The following is a 19,867-nucleotide window of genomic DNA, read 5'->3' on the forward strand; positions in this document are numbered from 1 at the left end:
AAATTACTACGAACGATAGATTATACCCACACTGACACTACAGTTACCGATTGCTTTTCTAACTTGTGAACGGCATTTTCGCCAGTTTGGTACGTTAAAAACACCCACCTATACATCACAATTTAATTAAAATATATACAAGCATCGGACACGAAGCTGAGTCCGTCTTTCATACTTGCACGACTTCCGGAATGATACGGACTGAATGAAGAGACAATTTGAAGGTGAGTGAATTTTACATCTAAAAAATATATTCTTCTACAAAATGAAATAAATTATTTTTTCATGTCATAAGAATTATTGATGGCAACAGCAAATATCTGGATATATTTTTTTAAATATATAATTCACCGCTACTAAGGGAGGCAACTCTGTACTGGATCTACGAAAAGTCCGCGTAATGTGAAAATGACGTTATCGATGTCTATTTCTTGTAAATGGTTGAAAACACTAATGTCATTAGTTGGTAAGTGACAAAATGTTACACTAGAATTCATTTCAATACACTACTAGCGTATTGCATGTGATGTCAAGACATCATTTTGTTTCAATCGCAAAGAATATTTTTCTCTGTACCACTGACTTACAGCCGTGTCGGGTAATGCTGCGTTTTGATATTTTCGCGTTAAAAATGAATTACAAGTAAAATCATCTGACAATATCTTTTTGTATTGTAACAAGGTTTATTTCACTAAAAAGGAAAATCGGATGGATAAAATTGCGATCTGATAGAACGTCGAACTTGGTTTTGCTTAGTGGCGATAAGGGGGGTTACGAGAAAGGCCGCTTACGCAAATAAAAAAAAATCCAAAAAATTATTGAACATCAGTTATCTACCCATGAATGTTTCCTTCTTTGAAATAATACAACATGGACCAGTTATTTGAAGTAACTACGAAGTAGCAGGCAATATTTCGTTGATCTTGACACTTCCGGCGATCACGAAAACAGGGGGGTTGCCCCCGTTTAGTTGGAGATTTCGCAAATTCTACACATAAAGATACTTGTAAATTGTTATAATGCTATCAACCAGATGCTATTTAAATATTTTATCCAAAAAGATTGGGATTTTGTCTCAATTTTGGGAATAAAATCAGTTTTATCAGGCTTAGGTGCTTACCCGACAGCACTGTAACACATACACACAGGGACTCGGACAGGCCTGTTTGATTCCAATATTTTACACGATACAATACGATGACAATGTATGAGTTGATCTTTTGGAAACAAATAATGACTGACGTTATTTTCACGCTCATAAGATCTTCTATATCTTCTTTCAAATGGAGTTGTGGTTCCGAACAAAACATGCCACAACAACTACAGTAGGCTACGTTCACAGCTTGACAGTTGGAAATAATTGAACATTTAAGTCAGCAGTGTTATTCTCACATAAATACCCAAAATATGTATGTTTTCTGTCTCTATATACACACCCCTTTACTAACCCTTATTAAGTTTCCCCTTTCACATTATTATACAAATTATTCATGCAAATCTGTTATTTTACAGTATACTGTATACCAGGTAGTATTTAAACAAGCTAAATGTCTGTGCTGGCCCAATTTACTATCATACTTTCCTTACTGGCAATGCAATGCAACATTTACATGTCCAAATAGAACATAACGGCACTGAAGTCAAACTAGCTGAACCGACTGTATAGATACAGTATTCTGAGATTTTATGTAAACTGCAAAGAAACAAACAAAAAATTAAAGTTCAACAGACAAATGTTTATTCAAGAATACAATAATGGTTATTTTGTAATCATTTCCAAAAAATACTGCCTTTGATCATGACTTAAGTAATGTTGTGAATTGCATTAATCAAAGTATCATACATCATATCTGGCCAAAACATTTATGTCTGTTTCACAACTAATAATAGCATCCTTCTTCAGTGGGGCTACGCTTTCATGCATTGTGCATAATTATTATTCATGTATACACTGTCAAAAAAAATGTTCAAATTATGAATCTTTATTGATAATAATTGAGTGAGTGAGTTTGATTTTATGCCGCTTTTTGCAATATTCCAGCAATATCACGGCGGGGTACACCAGAAATGGGCTTCACACACTGTACCCATGTCGGGAATCAAACCCGGGTCTTAGGCGTGACGAGCGAACGCTTTAACCACCAGGCTACCCGACCACCCTTATCGATAATAAACAATGAATTGAATGAGAAAACACATCACATCATCATAATGGATGTGGCATTAAATCAACTGAAAACATTCTTAATGGGAAAGATACTGAACATACTAGGTGACATGTACAACAAGTTATCAGCTTGTGTGAGAACAGAAAGTGGATTATTAAATTACTTTAGCTGCAACATTGGTACCCTGTATATTAAGCCATATGAGGGCGAATAACTCTTCAATCATGAAAACAGTACACAGTTAATGTAATAAATACGACTAAAGCAGTGAAATACTAGTGAAGAACATACATTTAGACTATTCAAGACTTCCTAATCAAGCATAATTCATGATTGGTAATAATTTCAACTTACTAATTGATTACTAAGTACTATTGAGACATAGCAATATTCCACTTTGCAAATATGTTAATTTTGTTCAACGAAAACAAACGTATTTGTTGAGAATGAATATCATATGCTTCTATGTTGTGAGATACAACAATCTTTGGAAAACATATCTTCACCAGCATTTCTATTTAAATCCCAAATTCAAAAAATGTATTAAGCTGATGCAACACTATCCAAGCTATAGCCCAATTGCTAATTTCTTATGTAAAGTTGACAATACAAGGCGAACTGAGGGAATAATTTACACCTGAATAAATATATCTATATTCAGTACTTACGAGGGGTGTTCATTAAAGATTTCCCCTTAACCACTTAGGGTTATCATATTTGGTTGAAATTTCACATGTGTAATGATACATGTATCTATGGGTTATGTCTTAATTTGCAGCACCAAACTATTAATCTTACCACTTTTACAGGTGTTATGAGTGAGTGAGTGAGTTGGGTTTAACGCCGCTTTTAACAGTATTCCAGTTATATCGCAGCGTGTCAGCTTAATGTGGGAGGAAAGCCCGAAGTGATGCAGGTCTCAGACGTTTACCACTTCGGTGAAACCCACGAGCACGGGTATGGTGCTGACAAACCTAGAAACACAATCGGGGCGAACCGGGATTCGAACCCACAATAATAGGTTTCTGGCGTGCCAAGGGGCGCAACTCTGCACAGCGAATCGCGGCGCTTTAGACGACTGGGCCACCCGTGCCCCCCTACAGGTGTTATGATCGAGTAGGGTGTGACAATAGAGCCAGTAGAATACAGAGCAGTGATTAGGTTTTTATATTTGAAAGGTCGCACACCAAAAGAAACTTTCGATGAAATGAAAGCAACTTATGGGGAAGATGCCCAATCATATGACGTTGTTAAACACTGGCATCGCCAGTTCAAGTGTGGTCGGACATCTGTGGAAACAGCTGCCATTCCTGGTCGCCCCCATTCAGCCATTGATGAGGACGCTATCCATCAAGTGGAGACCGCCATTTTGGCAGACCGACGTATAACTGTTCGCCAGTAAGCACAAGATGTCAAGATCAGTGTAGGGTCTGTGGAAAAATAATCCATGACAATTTGAACATGCATAAGGTGTCTGCACGATGGATTCCCAGGTTGCTCACACCTTTCCAAAAGCAGGAACGAGTCAATTGCTCAAAGGATCTTTTGGACATGTGCCAAAAAAACCCAGGCAAACTTTTTTGACAGACTTATCACACAGGATGAAACATGGGTTTATCACTATGATCCTTAGACTAAAGTTCAGTCAATGCAATGGAAGCATGTGGAGTCAACCACCCCCAAAGAAGGCACGTGTCCAACCCTCTGCAGGCAAGTTCATTCTCGCGGTGTTTTGGGACCAGCACAGAGTAGTGATGATGGATTTCTTGGCAAAGGGTACCACAATTACAGGAGCTTATTATGCTTCACTGCTGCGGAAATAGCGGGACGCTATCAAGCTTAAGAGGTGTGGCATGCTGACCAAGGGTGTCCGTCTCCTGCAAGACAATGCTCCAGGACACAACTCTCATGTTGCCCAGACAGAAGCGCGGTCCTGTGGCTATGAAATCCTTCCACATCCTCCTCACTCTCCTGACCTTGCACCATCTGAATTCCACCTCTTTCCAACCATGTCGTATCTTCAACATCGACCACATTCCTTTGTTCAGAAGTGATAATGCTTGCTCTTTTTCCACCTCTCACTCAATAATCCACATTGTCAACTTTGAGGATATTTTCTTCTCAACAGTTATTTTTTCAACATCGACCACATTTCTCTCTCTTTGTTCAGAAGTGATAATGCTTGCTCGTTTTTCCACCTCTCACTCAATAATCCACATTGTCAACTTTGAGGATATTTTCTTCTCAACAGTTATTTTTTCAACATCGACCACATTTCTCTCTCTTTGTTCAGAAGTGATAATGCTTGCTCGTTTTTCCACCTCTCACTCAATAATCCACATTGTCAACTTTGAGGATATTTTCTTCTCAACAGTTATTTTTTCAACATCGACCACATTTCTCTCTCTTTGTTCAGAAGTGATAATGCTTGCTCGCTTTTCCACCTCTCACTCAATAATCCACATTGTCAACTTTGAGGATATTTTCTTCTCAACAGTTATTTTTTCAACATCGACCACATTTCTCTCTCTTTGTTCAGAAGTGATAATGCTTGCTCTTTTTCCACCTCTCACTCAATAATCCACATTGTCAACTTTGAGGATATTTTCTTCTCAACAGTTATTTCATCACAATGACTGAGGTTTTTACTCAATGACAGGTGCCCTGGAGAATTTAGAAAAGTAGTTAACTTGGTGATGGCCTCCTGCCACTGAGAAGCTTTGTCAATAATCGTACCTGACCGCTGACTGAGGAGCTTATTGACTTGATGTTCCAAAACAACAAAGTGCTGTTGAAGATTTGCTGCCAATGGATTCAGAATAATTTTCTGCTTATCTCTTTTCTTCAAAAAGTCAACCAGCAGCAGATGAGTTCTTGTCTTATCATCTTCCGCCAGTTCCGGAACTTCTACAGCAGGTGCCTGCGCAACTAATGGTTCAGCTTCATCTTCAGCAGCATCATCCACATCCCTATCGTCACCATCACTATCATCTCCACTTTCGGTTTCCTTCATTTCATTGTAGTTTCTGTCCTTCTTGCAGCATGTTAGGTCAGTCATTGTTGGAAAAAAGGGTGCATCATAGAAATGATAGACTTCATCTGTGTGTTGTTTTGATGCAACATCTTCCTTGTAATTCTTCACCTGTAGACCCTCTTTGCTGATGCATCTCCCTACAGCTACACCAAGTTGTCCCGGAAGGAAATAGCTTTCACAATCAACTATGAGAGGGTCGATGGTCATACCCTGAGCTCGATGTACTGTCAAAGCAAAGGCCAGGCGTAAAGGGATCTGTTTTCTGTTGGCTTGCACTTTCTTCTTGTTAGAGTAATAAATTTCAAAGTTGAGGGGTTCAACAAGTACACATAGGCCATCAAAATCAACAACTGGACCCTTGTCTGTGAAAGAAAGAACAGTTCCTTTTGAACCATTCACCAAAGAATGTTTCACATTTCTTATGAGGATAACAGGTGCTCCCACTTTCAACTGTAAGTTCTTCTTCGCTTGACATCGCTGCAGCAACAGTGTCTCACCCGAGTCCAGCGCTCTATATCATATTATGTTTTCCCCATCTTCATGCAGTGCCATCTGATTTTCATATTCTACATCAAAATTTGTCCCAAAGAGCAAGGTTGGTCTTTTGTTTGTGTTGAGTGGTCTATTGAGATTCTTCATTAGTGTATGAGTTTCCTCCGATGGGCGTCCATTACAGAGTTCATTGATGGCGACAATCAAATCTTGGAAATTTAGGTGGTGAGGAAATATATGTTTGAACACACATGACTGAAAGCAGAAAAGTCCTGGATCATTATGAAAGTGGTCAGGAACTGGAGGAAGTTGCTTGAAATCTCCACAAGCAATGATCTGTTAGCCACCAAACCAATGTTCTTTACTGCGGCAATGACTGCATACATATTCAAGAACCTCAAACAGTTTAGCGCTGAGCATTCCTATTTCATCAATGATGAGAACTTCTGAAATGGTTATGTTTTTGAGGCAATTCCCATATGCATCATTGCTGAGTACGTTAGTAAGGACCTCCTCCTTGGAAAATCTTCCATCAAAAACCCCAGCCCAGTGATGCAGCGTCTCTCCTCCCAAATCCTGTTTTCTGTTGGCTCGCACTTTCTTTTGGTTAGAGTCATAAATTTCAAAGTTTAGGGGTTCAACAAGTACACATAGGCCATCAAAATCAACAACTGGACCCTTGTCTGTGAAAGAAAGAACAGTTCCTTTTGAACCATTCACCAAAGAATGTTTCACATTTCTTATGAGGATAACAGGTGCTCCCACTTTCAACTGTAAGTTCTTCTTCGCTTGACATCGCTGCAGCAACAGTGTCTCACCCGAGTCCAGCGCTCTATATCATATTATGTTTTCCCCATCTTCATGCAGTGCCATCTGATTTTCATATTCTACATCAAAATTTGTCCCAAAGAGCAAGGTTGGTCTTTTGTTTGTGTTGAGTGGTCTATTGAGATTCTTCATTAGTGTATGAGTTTCCTCCGATGGGCGTCCATTACAGAGTTCATTGATGGCGACAATCAAATCTTGGAAATTTAGGTGGTGAGGAAATATATGTTTGAACACACATGACTGAAAGCAGAAAAGTGCTGGATCATTATGAAAGTGGTCAGGAACTGGAGGAAGTTGCTTGAAATCTCCACAAGCAATGATCTGTTAGCCACCAAACCAATGTTCTTTACTGCGGCAATGACTGCATACATATTCAAGAACCTCAAACAGTTTAGCGCTGAGCATTCCTATTTCATCAATGATGAGAACTTCTGAAATGGTTATGTTTTTGAGGCAATTCCCATATGCATCATTGCTGAGTACGTTAGTAAGGACCTCCTCCTTGGAAAATCTTCAATCAAACAGCCCAGCCCAGTGATGCAGCGTCTCTCCTCCCAAATCCTGTTTTCTGTTGGCTCGCACTTTCTTTTGGTTAGAGTCATAAATTTCAAAGTTTAGGGGTTCAACAAGTACACATAGGCCATCAAAATCAACAACTGGACCCTTGTCTGTGAAAGAAAGAACAGTTCCTTTTGAACCATTCACCAAAGAATGTTTCACATTTCTTATGAGGATAACAGGTGCTCCCACTTTCAACTGTAAGTTCTTCTTCGCTTGACATCGCTGCAGCAACAGTGTCTCACCCGAGTCCAGCGCTCTATAACATCTTATGTTTTCCCCATCTTCATGTAGTGCCATCTGATTTTCATATTCTACATCAAAATTTGTCCCAAAGAGCAAGGTTGGTCTTTTGTTTGTGTTGAGTGGTCTATTGAGATTCTTCATTAGTGTATGAGTTTCCTCCGATGGGCGTCCATTACAGAGTTCATTGATGGCAACAATCAAATCTTGGAAATTTAGGTGGTGAGGAAATACATGTTTGAACACACATGACTGAAAGCAGAAAAGTCCTGGATCATTATGAAAGTGGTCAGGAACTGGAGGAAGTTGCTTGAAATCTCCACAAGCGATGATCTGTAAGAGAACACCATCATAGAGAAATGAAAGTCATTACACATTGACAACCTCTCACAAAGACTTTGTCACGGGTTCAATTGACACATCAATAGTTCTCATTCTAATGTGTAGTGTCATTCTCGGATTTCCTTTTCCTTGATGTAGATGGGCCTGGTTTATCAGAGAATGCAGCTATCTTTGATCTTAATGGTTGTTTCTTCTTCCTCGGCAATAATGCTTTAAATAATTTCACAGAGTCTACAAGATTAATCTTCAAGTAGTGGTCACAAATATCAACAAATAGGTCGTGTAAAAGAGAATGAAAAACTGGAACATAGTCATCATCTTCTGATTTGGTGTCATCAATTTCAAACAGTTTTAGCCAGTCACTGAATAGTTCAGGATCAGAGAGTACTGCCTCCTTTGTACAACGATGAATATCATCATGACGTAGATGGAGTATGTTCACAGTGATATTGGACTGCACAGATTTGTGGAGTTTTAAGAAGAAATTGAAGGTACTGTCGGCAACATACATTAAACCCCTTGATTGACCTTGTTTAAAGTCTATTTCTGACAGGCTGGATTGATCTTTTGTTTGTTCTTTCACTTCCATTTCCGACACTCTCAGCTGAGATATAAACTTCTGTTTTCGGAAATCCATGCTACCTTTATGACGACACTTTTTAGTCAAGGAATCCAGTTTAGTCATGACTGAAGAACGAAGGCGCTTCCTGACTGCATGAATGCAAGCCCCCGCAAGATGTCTGATCTTTGCCCTCGCTACCTCTGTCGTATCTTCTACATCGACCACATTACTCTCTCTCTGTTCAGAAGTGACAATGCTTGCTCGTTTTTCCACCTCTCGCTCAATAATCCACATTGTCAACTTTGAGGATATTTTCTTCTCAACAGTTATTTCATCACAATGACTGAGGTTTTTACACAATGACAGGTGCTCTGGAGAATTTAGAAAAGTAGTTAACTTGGTGCAGGCCTCCTGCCACTGAGAAGCTTTGTCAATAATCGTACCTGACCGCTGACTGAGGAGCTTATTGACTTGACGTTCCAAAACAACAAAGTGCTGTTGAAGATTTGCTGCCAATGGATTCAGAATAATTTTCTGCTTATCTCTTTTTGATACAGTCTTCAAAAAGTCAACCAGCAGCAGATGAGTTCTTGTCTTATCATCTTCCGTCAGTTCCGGAACTTCTACAGCAGGTGCCTGCGCAACTAATGGTTCAGCTTCATCTTCAGCAGCATCATCCACATCCCTATCGTCACCATCACTATCATCTCCACTTTCGGTTTCCTTCATTTCATTGTAGTTTCTGTCCTTCTTGCAGCATGTTAGGTCAGTCATTGTTGGAAAAAAGGGTGCATCATAGAAATGATAGACTTCATCTGTGTGTTGTTTTGATGCAACATCTTCCTTGTAATTCTTCACCTGTAGACCCTCTTTGCTGATGCATCTCCCTACAGCTACACCAAGTTGTCCCGGAAGGAAATAGCTTTCACAATCAACTATGAGAGGGTCGATGGTCATACCCTGAGCTCGATGTACTGTCAAAGCAAAGGCAAGGCGTAAAGGGATCTGTTTTCTGTTGGCTCGCACTTTCTTTTGGTTAGAGTCATAAATTTCAAAGTTGAGGGGTTCAACAAGTACACATAGGCCATCAAAATCAACAACTGGACCCTTGTCTGTGAAAGAAAGAACAGTTCCTTTTGAACCATTCACCAAAGAATGTTTCACATTTCTTATGAGGATAACAGGTGCTCCCACTTTCAACTGTAAGTTCTTCTTCGCTTGACATCGCTGCAGCAACAGTGTCTCACCCGAGTCCAGCGCTCTATAACATCTTATGTTTTCCCCATCTTCATGCAGTGCCATCTGATTTTCATATTCTACATCAAAATTTGTCCCAAAGAGCAAGGTTGGTCTTTTGTTTGTGTTGAGTGGTCTATTGAGATTCTTCATTAAAGTATGAGTTTCCTCCGATGGGTGTCCATTACAGAGTTCATTGATGGCGACAATCAAATCCGCTTCAGCCTGGCGAACCACTTCTTGGAAATTTAGGTGGTGAGGAAATATATGTTTGAACACACATGACTGAAAGCAGAAAAGTCCTGGATCATTATGAAAGTGGTCAGGAACTGGAGGAAGTTGCTTGAAATCTCCACAAGCGATGATCTGTAAGCCACCAAACCAATGTTCTTTACTGCGGCAATGACTGCATACATATTCAAGAACCTCAAACAGTTTAGCGCTGAGCATTCCTATTTCATCAATGATGAGAACTTCTGAAAGGGTTATGTTTTTGAGGCAATTCCCATATGCATCATTGTTGAGTACGTTAGTAAGGACCTCCTCCTTGGAAAATCTTCCATCGAACAGCCCAGCCCAGTGATGCAGCGTCTCTCCTCCCAAATCCTGGTACTGTTTGCTGGCCAGACCTGTGACAGCAGTTATTCCCACTTTCCGTCCAGCTGACTTGAGAGCCTTGATGATATTCCTGTAAAGCAAACAGAACTTTAGTTTCATTCATGCAGATAATGAAAATACAAACCAAACCAAAAATGTTAATGTTTTTCAAAATAATTCAAATCTCTTTCTTAGCTGTATTCAACCTGAAGTTTGTACCTGATTTTGTATTTGAAAATTAAGACTAATGTAAAAACTGAAGACTGAAGCTCACCCCTCTAACAAAGAAAGCTCTTGTAACATTTACAAGACATTTTACATAACCATGGCACTTGTTTTGTAATCAGAGCATCATGGCACTAAACTCATGTTGAATTTGTCAAGGTGAGCTAACAATGTATTAACACACCATAGTGTTGCTCATGTTCTTTTGTATAAATAAAAGCCCAAATTAGAATATTTATGTGCAAATAATATCAGTGCATACAGATATTCAACAAACAGCAGTTCAACAAACTTTCTATCACATTAAACATTGACACATGGTCATTAAATGTATATACTACCAGTGATGCTGGAGGACATTCTGAATAATCTCTTGATTTAAACAATGTTTTTAATAAGTTTAGTTATGCACAGTGGCCATTCAGTTTTGCTTAAAACACACATTTTTTTACTTTAGGTCTGACAGTTATATTAGTTTTCATTAAGCTTCATTGTACTTTTCTCTTTGCTTTTAGGTTAACAAAAACAGTTGAATATAGAGAAGAAGGCTGCATATCAGTTGATCAACTACATCATCTTTATTCAGAAAGTTGTAGTAAAGACTCAAGTGTGAGATTATTGTGTAAAGACAAATTTTCTAATGTAATCACAAAAGTTTTTCAAGATGTAAAAAGACGGCGACAATACAGAAATGGAATCCAATGTGTAACATACAATTTAGGAATCAGATATAACCTGCCGAGAGAATCATGTAGTGATCTAGTAAAACTTCCACAAGAATGCACTGTTTTATCCAACAATCAGAAATTGCACCTGAAGTATCCTCTGCAGACCTTAATCAATGGGAAGTTCCAATATACAGAATTCATATTTAAGGAAGAGTTTCAACTAGTCATCAGAGGTCATGTCATAGATCATGTGCATCATGGCATTGAACGCAATCCATCCAGGAACAATCAAAGTATTAATGACCTTGTTTATGCCACACAACAATTCAGACTGTGCAAAGGGAATGTGGTGGATGACAGTTCTTCATATAAACCATCATTCATAGTGAAGGAATCTTGGTCCCTTGTTCATGATGAAAATTCCCACACGTTTCACATCAGGTCCAAATCTTGTAACATTGTACTTGACTGTCTGTCTGTTGGTGAAAGATGTGCCAAATGTAACAGATATTTAAAGAGGGCCAAGTGTATCGTTAACAATGCACAAGCACACAAGGTGAAAACTGAAAGTCAGAAGACCCCATGTCACACTCCTCCTCTGCCTGAACCATGTGAAGCAAACTGTGATCAAACCAGTGACCTCCTACCAACTATTAACTTGGTTCCACAAGATCATGAAGATTTGTTAAAAATATTAGAATCAGAACTACCAAATGCGCCATCAAACTTCAAAATATTACTGGAATCTCAGGTTCAAAATGCAAGAACAGGATTGGATGTACATCGTCGGAGATGGGATCCAAAAGTCATTACGATCTGCCTATCTATGTATTGTAAATCTCCTAAGGCTTATAGCGACTTCAAAGGAAGTGGCGTCCTTGTCCTACCATCCCAGCGCCTTCTTCAATATTACAAGAATTCTGTCAAGCAGTCTCCAGGAATTAATGAGGAGCATCTTACCTGGATGGAAGAAGAAGCCAAGAAGAATGGAATAGAGGGTTTTGGTCGTCATGGTGGTTTGCTCCTGGACGAAATGCAAATTCAAGATGATCTGCAGGTAAGAATAAAATGACAGACCCCAAAGCTACTTTTCTCTTAATTTCAGTGCCATTTTCAATAATTAGCACAGAAATCACATTGGCCAATTACTGCAAGGGGGAATGGCTGCACAACTAGAGTGTTTGAGTGATACAGCCAAGCGGGATTGGAACTTTAGAACACTGCAATATAACCAAAAAACTTTGATAATGAAATTATTTATGACACATGAGTTACAATTATTACTCTCTGAACAACTGAGTGAGCTTTTTTTTGAAACCATGATCATGCTAAAGAGGAATTTTACTTGTTCCAGGAAGAATGTTTCTGCTATTCACTCATTCATGGGATTCTTTTTCAGATTGTCCGTCGTGGGAGTGACTGGTCCCTTGTTGGTGCAGTTGATGTCGGGCCATTATGTAACAACATAAACATCCTCATCAAGAAGAAAAAGAGTGTACAAATGGCAACACATGTCCTGCAATTTGTATTTCATGGCTTGTATGGCTTTAGATGGCCAGTAGCTTATTTTGGTACCAACCCAGGGTTGTCACATCAAATATACTTCAACTTTTGGAAGATTGTAGAGGCCTTGGGTGATCACGACTTCATCGTTGATTATGTCATGCTGGATGGAGCTTCCACTAATAGGGCATTTCAGACCATGCTTCTTGGTACCAAACCATCACTGTTACGACAAGACCTATTTCAGACAACGAATATCTTTGATCACCACCAAATATCCGTGTGTCAAGATATAAAACATGTCTTCAAAAAGCTCAGAAATGGCCTGGAGTCCAGCAAACTAAACTTCAAGTCTTCAAAAGGACGTTACCTTCTGCTTAACAGCGAGCACATCATCTGGGAACACTGGGAAGGGGCCTTTAGATTCAATGTCCAAAATGGACTACGGGTACATTATAAACTAACCACAGAACATATTGAACTAACAGCAGCCAACAAGATGCGGAATAAGTTAGCTACAGATGTACTGGACAAGAACATGCTGTACCTGATGCAGTTGTATCAGAGGTCTCTTCCTGATGGTGATTCTCTTAACAGTACTATTGAGCTATTGAAGATTACCAGCCCCCTTGTGGATTTGTTTCATGATACAACACGGCACGTCAAAAGCCTTCATGACGAGAGACTAACACATGTCCGACAAGCCTTAAAGTTCTTCAATGGGTGGGAAGATCAGATTACAAGTTCTACTCAACATCCAAATCAGAAACACCTCTTAACAAGAGAGACAAGAGATGACTTTAACTCCTCCTTGGTTGGCTTCATATCTGTGTGTGAAAATCTGATACCAAATGGCGCTACCATTAATCCAGGCTATTTCAATTCAGACTTGGTGGAGAATTTCTTTTGCCAACAGCGAGGTGTGTGCCATGGCTTGAACAATAATCCAACCCTGTCTCAATATGGCCCTGCTGTGAATGCTGTCTGTATAGGCCAAAGTACAGTGTCCAACAAATGTAACAGTGGATCAAAATCACACATGTTTCGAGCTACAACACCTGGGCCTTTACGGCCGTCTAAGAAGAGAAAAATGTGCTCAAAGACCAACTGACTCATTTCAAGCTGAAACTTCATGCTGCAGTTATGTATTGTTCTGATTTCTGCATGAATAAAGACAATTATTTACAGAAGCTTCAAGGAAAACGTGCAAATGCCATCAGGTTGCAATGTGAACAAAAAACTGTACCAATTATGTGACAAGATCAGACTGGAAAGGAGAAATTGTGGTAAAATTTAGCCAAAAACATGTTCAAATTGGCAGATATTGCCCGACTTTAAAGCTAAAGTTAGCCCTGTCAGATAATTTTCAAGTATACTCTTACACTAAAGTTCACCAATTTCTCACTCTTTATCTATTGCATTTATCATAGTTCCAAAATCATTGTTGGTGTGGGAATGTTTTTAAGGAGGTCTACTTTGGGAGCATCGAAGCTCCACCTGGAAGCCTCCATGTTCCAGTCATAAACAGTCTTGGACATAGCATTATCTGCAGATATTTCCTGATTATGCCTTAAAAAAGCAAGTGAAGGTTTGAAATGGGAATCCAGCATAAAGCAGTAAGTATGGGTGACACTACAATCATGAATTGGCCATGATTATTTTGCAATATGGGCTATAAAAAGGGAAACTACATGAAATTTAACAAAACAGGAAGTGACAATCAGTGGTGAAAGTGGAAGTGTGGACACTTCCAAAGTTAACCGTTTAATCATTCCCACACCAACACTGAGTTTGGAACTATGATAAAAATAATTGAAACAGAGAGAAAAATGGTTAATATTTAATTTAAGAGTATGCTTGGTTACTTGAAAATTGTCTGATTGTACCAACTTTGGCTGTGAACCTGGCCAATTTGGGGCATTTTAGGCTAATATTTTACCACATTTTCTCCTATGGATACATCTACGGTAGTCACATAATTGGCAAAATTTTATGTCTACAATGCAACCAGATGACATTTGCCTGGTTGATCATGTTTCTGTAAATACCTGTCTTTAATCATGCAGAAATCACAAAGATTGGGCCTTACTGGAAAAGATTTGAACTGGGAGCGTGGAGGCTCCAGATTTGTGGGAGCCTCCACAATCTAATCTCTGACTGTTAAACCCAGTGGCACAAAGTGCTCGGACAATTATAAGGTTGATCATGAAAAGAAAATGGTTGTAATTATTATCATGAATACTCACCTACCACAATGATATAGACATTGGTACCAACCAAATTATTGTTTACTCTATGATATGCCACATGCAAGTGTATAGTCTTATATTGGTTTGTGAACAGTTTTTTTGTGTTATGTTGATAACTTGTTTATTGCTATCTTCATGATCTGAATCACATGATTGAGATTGTGGATAGAACGGGTTGGAACGAAAAAGACATTCCATTTTGTTATTTCTCATGGATCAGTGTCAAGTGTTTTTATCTCCTGAACAGTCAGTTCGATGTTAACATGTTAGTCTTGTTATTTTTTAGTGTTTTTTATTGTATTGATATAAGTTAAGTATTGTTATGACAATACTATAACTGTAAATTCACTTCAATGCCTGTTCAGTATTGTTAACTTGTTTTTAACATTGGACTCTTCATTGTGAAGTAATCACAAATTTATGACCATTTAGGCTAAAATGTAAAATTTGTAAAAGGTGCTTTGACATTTAATGAAATCAGACATTTCAGTATTATTGGGTGTAGCAAATATCTGTATATGGTTCCAGTATCGTCCATTTATGTCTTCAAATACATGTAATCAGTTCAGTACTAATATTCAAAAGAATTCCCTAGCAATTTATCACTTATGTTTGTGCCATGAACAATTCCTCTTCAGTATTATCAACTGTAACTAGGACCTGTTGTTTGATCAGTTTTTTTGGTGCCATAAAAATGCCAGTTCAGTATTATAAGATGTAACATGTACTGTAGTTTTATATCTTATTTTTAATACCAGTTGACTATAACAAATATATGGGTTTTTTATTTTTGTTTTTGTGACTTCAACAATGTAAGTTGAGTATTATAACTGTAGCTAATACCTGTTTATTACTTTCCACTTAATTAACAGTTATTTTGTGCGCTGAACAATCCCAGCTGAGTATTATGACCTGTAGCTAGTATCTATTGTTTTATGAGTTATGAACAATGCCAGTTCATTATTATAAAATGTAGTGCAAATACCTGCAGTTTTATCAGTTATTATTGGACCATAAAGCCAGTTGACTACTTTTGACTATAACAAATATCTGGGGAGTTTCACATATTTTTTGTGCAACTTCAACAAAGCCATTTCAGTATTAAAAACTGTAGCTAGTGTCTGTTTTATCAATAATCTTTGTGCAATGAACAATGCTAGTCCACTAACATATCTAAGTATCTGTGTTTTTATCAGTCATTTTGGTCCACAAGTAATGTCAGTTTTTCCATCATTACTAATATTGTTTATGTATTATAATTGCCAGTGAGTATTCTATTTTCTGCATGGACTGTACCAACTATTATGGACTGTTACGTGATGAACAAAACCGCCCAAATGGCGTGCTGGTTTTCTTGGGGGAATTAGTCAGCATATAGGAAAACTTAGTATAAATATTATATCATGATACAACTATGGATTGTTAACAGTAGCCACATTTCTCATGCTCACTGACATTACCATTGTAGTACATGTATCGTACAATTGTAGCTAGTTAGTCGTCATATTACACTTTTACACCATGTACACCGTTACAAACAGTAGGTAGCTAGTAAATATATATACTTAACGACTACAATAAATAAATTATTAAATAATTTTAGAACCTAACTACCAGCTCATCTTACTGTTTGTTATGTGCAGCTATGCACTTGATGTATAACAAAATCAATGTTATCTCCTAATATTTAGACACATTTATGCCGCTAGGCATATTTATGATTTAGGTATAATGAGAGGGTTGTAAACTAGTAAAGTAGGTTGTGAAAATTTAACATTTTTTTAGATCGCAGGGTGCTTGCTCAATTTTGTTGTATGTAGAAAATGTTTATTTTGAAATTTATTCCGTCCCTTGCAATAAGTTAATACCATATTTTCTGACATTGTCTCAATATTTTTTTATATTTTGTGACATATTTCATGTTTATGATTACTTCTTATGTAGATGTAGAGTCATTCATGACAAGTCATTATAATACAATGAAACAGGCCTTCAGCTACAATCAAAGTGTTTTGTTGTTTTCTTTGTGTATGTTTCATTTTTGGAATTATATAAATATATTCAAAATGTGTGTTTGTTTTGTTTATGATGGTTCAAATATATGAAGAAATTCACCAATAGTATTCATGGTATTAGCATTTTACTGATTTGTTTTACAATGTTTGTTTTTCCATATTATGAACTTTTATGTATAGATCTGTATATACTTTTTTTTATAAATTTTGTTTCAATTTTTTTTGGTGCTAATTTCGAATGACTGCACACATCGCAGTTTAGATAAGTGTATGTCACTAGTGCATGCTATACTAATGAAACATTGCAATGTACTGAAATTAATACTTACCTTCTACTCGATTTTACAAAACACGGCGTTCTAGAATTTAGAAGGCCGTATATTTGGCGGGCTTTGTTCGCAATGCACGAAAACAGAGGGTCTTAGTATTCAATATTCGTTACAAGCAAAAGAATATGCAATGAATTTCTCACCTCAGCGTATACGTTTTTCCGGTGCCGCACTGTCCCGTTATAAGCAGATTGTGGCCGGATAGGGCGATATCCAAAGCTTCTTTCTGCTCCAAGTTCATCTTCAAGTCGTCGGTTAACAGTTGTGAGATCGGATCCAGTGAGCACGTGCGGTAAATAGCGTTGGGATTAGCTCCCTTGTCTTCATTCAGTCCGTATCATTCCGGAAGTCGTGCAAGTATGAAAGACGGACTCAGCTTCGTGTCCGATGCCTGTATATATTTTAATTAAATTGTGATGTATAGGTGGGTGTTTTTAACGTACCAAACTGGCGAAAATGCCGTTCACAAGTTAGAAAAGCAATCGGCAACTGTAGTGTCAGTGTGGGTATAATCTATCGTTCGTAGTAATTTGTTGAAAAATCGAGTCGGGCCCTGCAGTAGTTTTCTGTTGCATTCCTTCTCGCCCTTCGGGCTCGCGTGTGGAGATGGTCATGAATATGCATGAGGGCGTCTATTTTTAGATACGGACTCCTGTGCACCGATGTACTCTCGGAACACGTTTCACGAACAAATATTGAAAGCTCTCAAAATCCCTTGGCTTATTTAACGATATTGCGTGTGGAGATGATAGATCACTGAGAGGAGCTTATGCACACTCGATGACCACAGCAACCTTGTTGCTAGGCTGACGTCACATGGCATTGTTTCGCCGTAGGATCTTGCAACAAAATTCCACAAATTACGTCATCGGGTATTGTGACGTGATTGTAAACTTTGAGGTGCAAGGCCCCGTTCCACAAGGCAACCGTACGGTAGCGCAACGACAGTCGTTGGTCTAAGTTAAAGTGTATGAGTTGCGATAACCTTAACGCTACGATAATTTTGTGGAACGGACGCCTGAATTCTAAAGGTGGACCGTTGGATGGTATTAAATTCATACGTTTCAACTTTTGACGTATTTGAAGTATTACTGTGTTAACCCTCTAGTAACCAGAACTATTTCTAGTTGTCCAAAAATTCTTAAAATCCAAATTTGACACACCTGTGGTCAAACTAAGACAGAGATGTGTTGATTTCCACTGTTTGTTCAATTGTTTACAAAATTTTGTTTGTATCACCTGTGATACGATGGGTATTAGTGCTTTGGGTTTGCCATGTATCACCTGTGATACGTACTGGAACTCAGCACTCATGCCAAACATCTAAATAATAACAACTAAAACATAGATAAGAGATTATTTTGGTTTATTATTCTATCATTTTCTCTTGAATGAACACAACCATTTTTCCTCTAGAAATCTTGAGCAACATGAAAAATAAATACAGTGAAATAATTGAATGAAATGCAAACTGTATAATCACTTTCAGTGATTAACGACAAATCCTGAAACACTTTGCAGAAGCACAAAGACAGTCTCTGACTGAATCCAAACAGTAACAAAACACATGCAGGTTATTTCTCTCACTGAAACAGGCTCTTTTGATCAATTACAAGGGTATATTTACAAATGTGGAACTGTGCAAAACAGTTCCCCTCTTTGACAAAGCATGCATACTCTCTGCATTTAGAGCACATCACATATGTGAGGGATGTGCAGTTCCTGTTCTTGCATCGTCCACGTTTGACAGCCCACTCAGGAAGGTGAGACACTTGGTCCAAACGGACTTCTGCAGGCAAGAGACCACGTCTTACTGTGCGTAATGGTGGAGGACTGAAGTCAGTAGCTCGAGGACGGCCAACGGTCTGCTTCCTGGACACCAAACTGCCAGCTATGCGTCCTTGAAATGTAAAAAGCTTCATGTGATGAGGGACACCAAGAAGTTTGCTGTGTCTGCGGTAGCGAAGCCATGCATTAACCAATGCAATGTGGAGGGTATGGAACCAGATGTACATGTACGATCTCCTTGATTTGACTCCAGGTTTGTACAGAGATGTCAGAGAATCCAGCAGGTCTATTCCTCCCATGAATGTGTTATATTCCTGTACTATCTTGGGACAGGTGACCATGATATTCTTCTTCTCCTTTCTGTCAAAGCGCTTCACTTCACGCACAGGTTCCTTTCGAACATAGGATGAAACCAGATCAACTGTGCGGTTGTCATACCACCTCAGTGCAATCAAACCAGTGTTGAACTCTACTTTGGAGTCCATACTTCAACGACCTTCTTTCTTCAGGGTCTTCTGGTCTTTCAGTTCACACCCTTTCAGCCTGTTCATCCTCCCTGTTCCAACATAGAGGATTCCTTGCTTGTTCAAATGGTCCACCAAACCTAGAGAAGTGAAAAGATTGTCTGCAAAAACCTTGTAGTTTAGACCTTCAGGAATTGTTGATGTCATACGTATGACTACCTCACCTGTCATGCCAAGTGGGGAGCGTTCCTTAACATTCATGGCTGCTCCTTGGTACACCTCAAATTGATACAATATTCCTGAGGCCCCAGCTCTGCCCGACATGAACCCCCACTTGTGAGGTTTGTTCCTCATGTATTGTTTCACCGAGGACTTCCGTTTGAACGGGATCATAACTTCATCCACAGCACTATGTTCTTCTTGTGGGATCTCCTTACATCTCTCTTTCAAGGCCTCCAGCCACAGACGTAGCTTCCAAAGCTTGTCATGCTTATCTTCTTCAGTGATACTTGTCTTATCTGTCATGTGGAGGGAAGAAACAAGTTTCTGAAATCGGTTTCTTGACA

At 38.6% G+C, this 19,867-nt stretch overlaps 3 protein-coding genes across 3 annotated transcripts; 1 reads left to right on the forward strand and 2 right to left on the reverse strand.

Moving 5' to 3' along the window:
* Positions 1–4,737: 4,737 nt before the first annotated feature.
* LOC125376989 lies at positions 4,738–17,366 on the reverse strand. Its single transcript, XM_048389746.1, has 3 exons — positions 17,193–17,366; positions 8,194–10,151; positions 4,738–5,564 (listed from the first exon to the last, which is right to left on the reverse strand). Exons 1-3 carry the CDS (start codon positions 17,288–17,290, stop codon positions 4,738–4,740), a joined length of 2,883 nt encoding a protein of 960 aa, XP_048245703.1. The 5' UTR covers positions 17,291–17,366.
* On the forward strand, positions 10,579–16,723 carry LOC124124072. Its single transcript, XM_048389140.1, has 2 exons — positions 10,579–12,010; positions 12,353–16,723. Exons 1-2 carry the CDS (start codon positions 11,780–11,782, stop codon positions 13,565–13,567), a joined length of 1,446 nt encoding a protein of 481 aa, XP_048245097.1. The 5' UTR covers positions 10,579–11,779; the 3' UTR covers positions 13,568–16,723.
* A 1,266-nt stretch (positions 17,367–18,632) lies between the features above and the next one.
* On the reverse strand, positions 18,633–19,322 carry LOC124139340 (piggyBac transposable element-derived protein 3-like). The gene has a single exon (XM_046506344.2). It carries the CDS (start codon positions 19,320–19,322, stop codon positions 18,633–18,635), a length of 690 nt encoding a protein of 229 aa, XP_046362300.2.
* Between the last annotated feature and the right edge of the window lie 545 nt (positions 19,323–19,867).

This window comes from Haliotis rufescens, unplaced genomic scaffold (genome assembly GCF_023055435.1).
Source record: "Haliotis rufescens isolate VD_foot unplaced genomic scaffold, xgHalRufe1.0.p SCAF_8, whole genome shotgun sequence".
Classification (NCBI taxonomy): domain Eukaryota; kingdom Metazoa; phylum Mollusca; class Gastropoda; order Lepetellida; family Haliotidae; genus Haliotis; species Haliotis rufescens.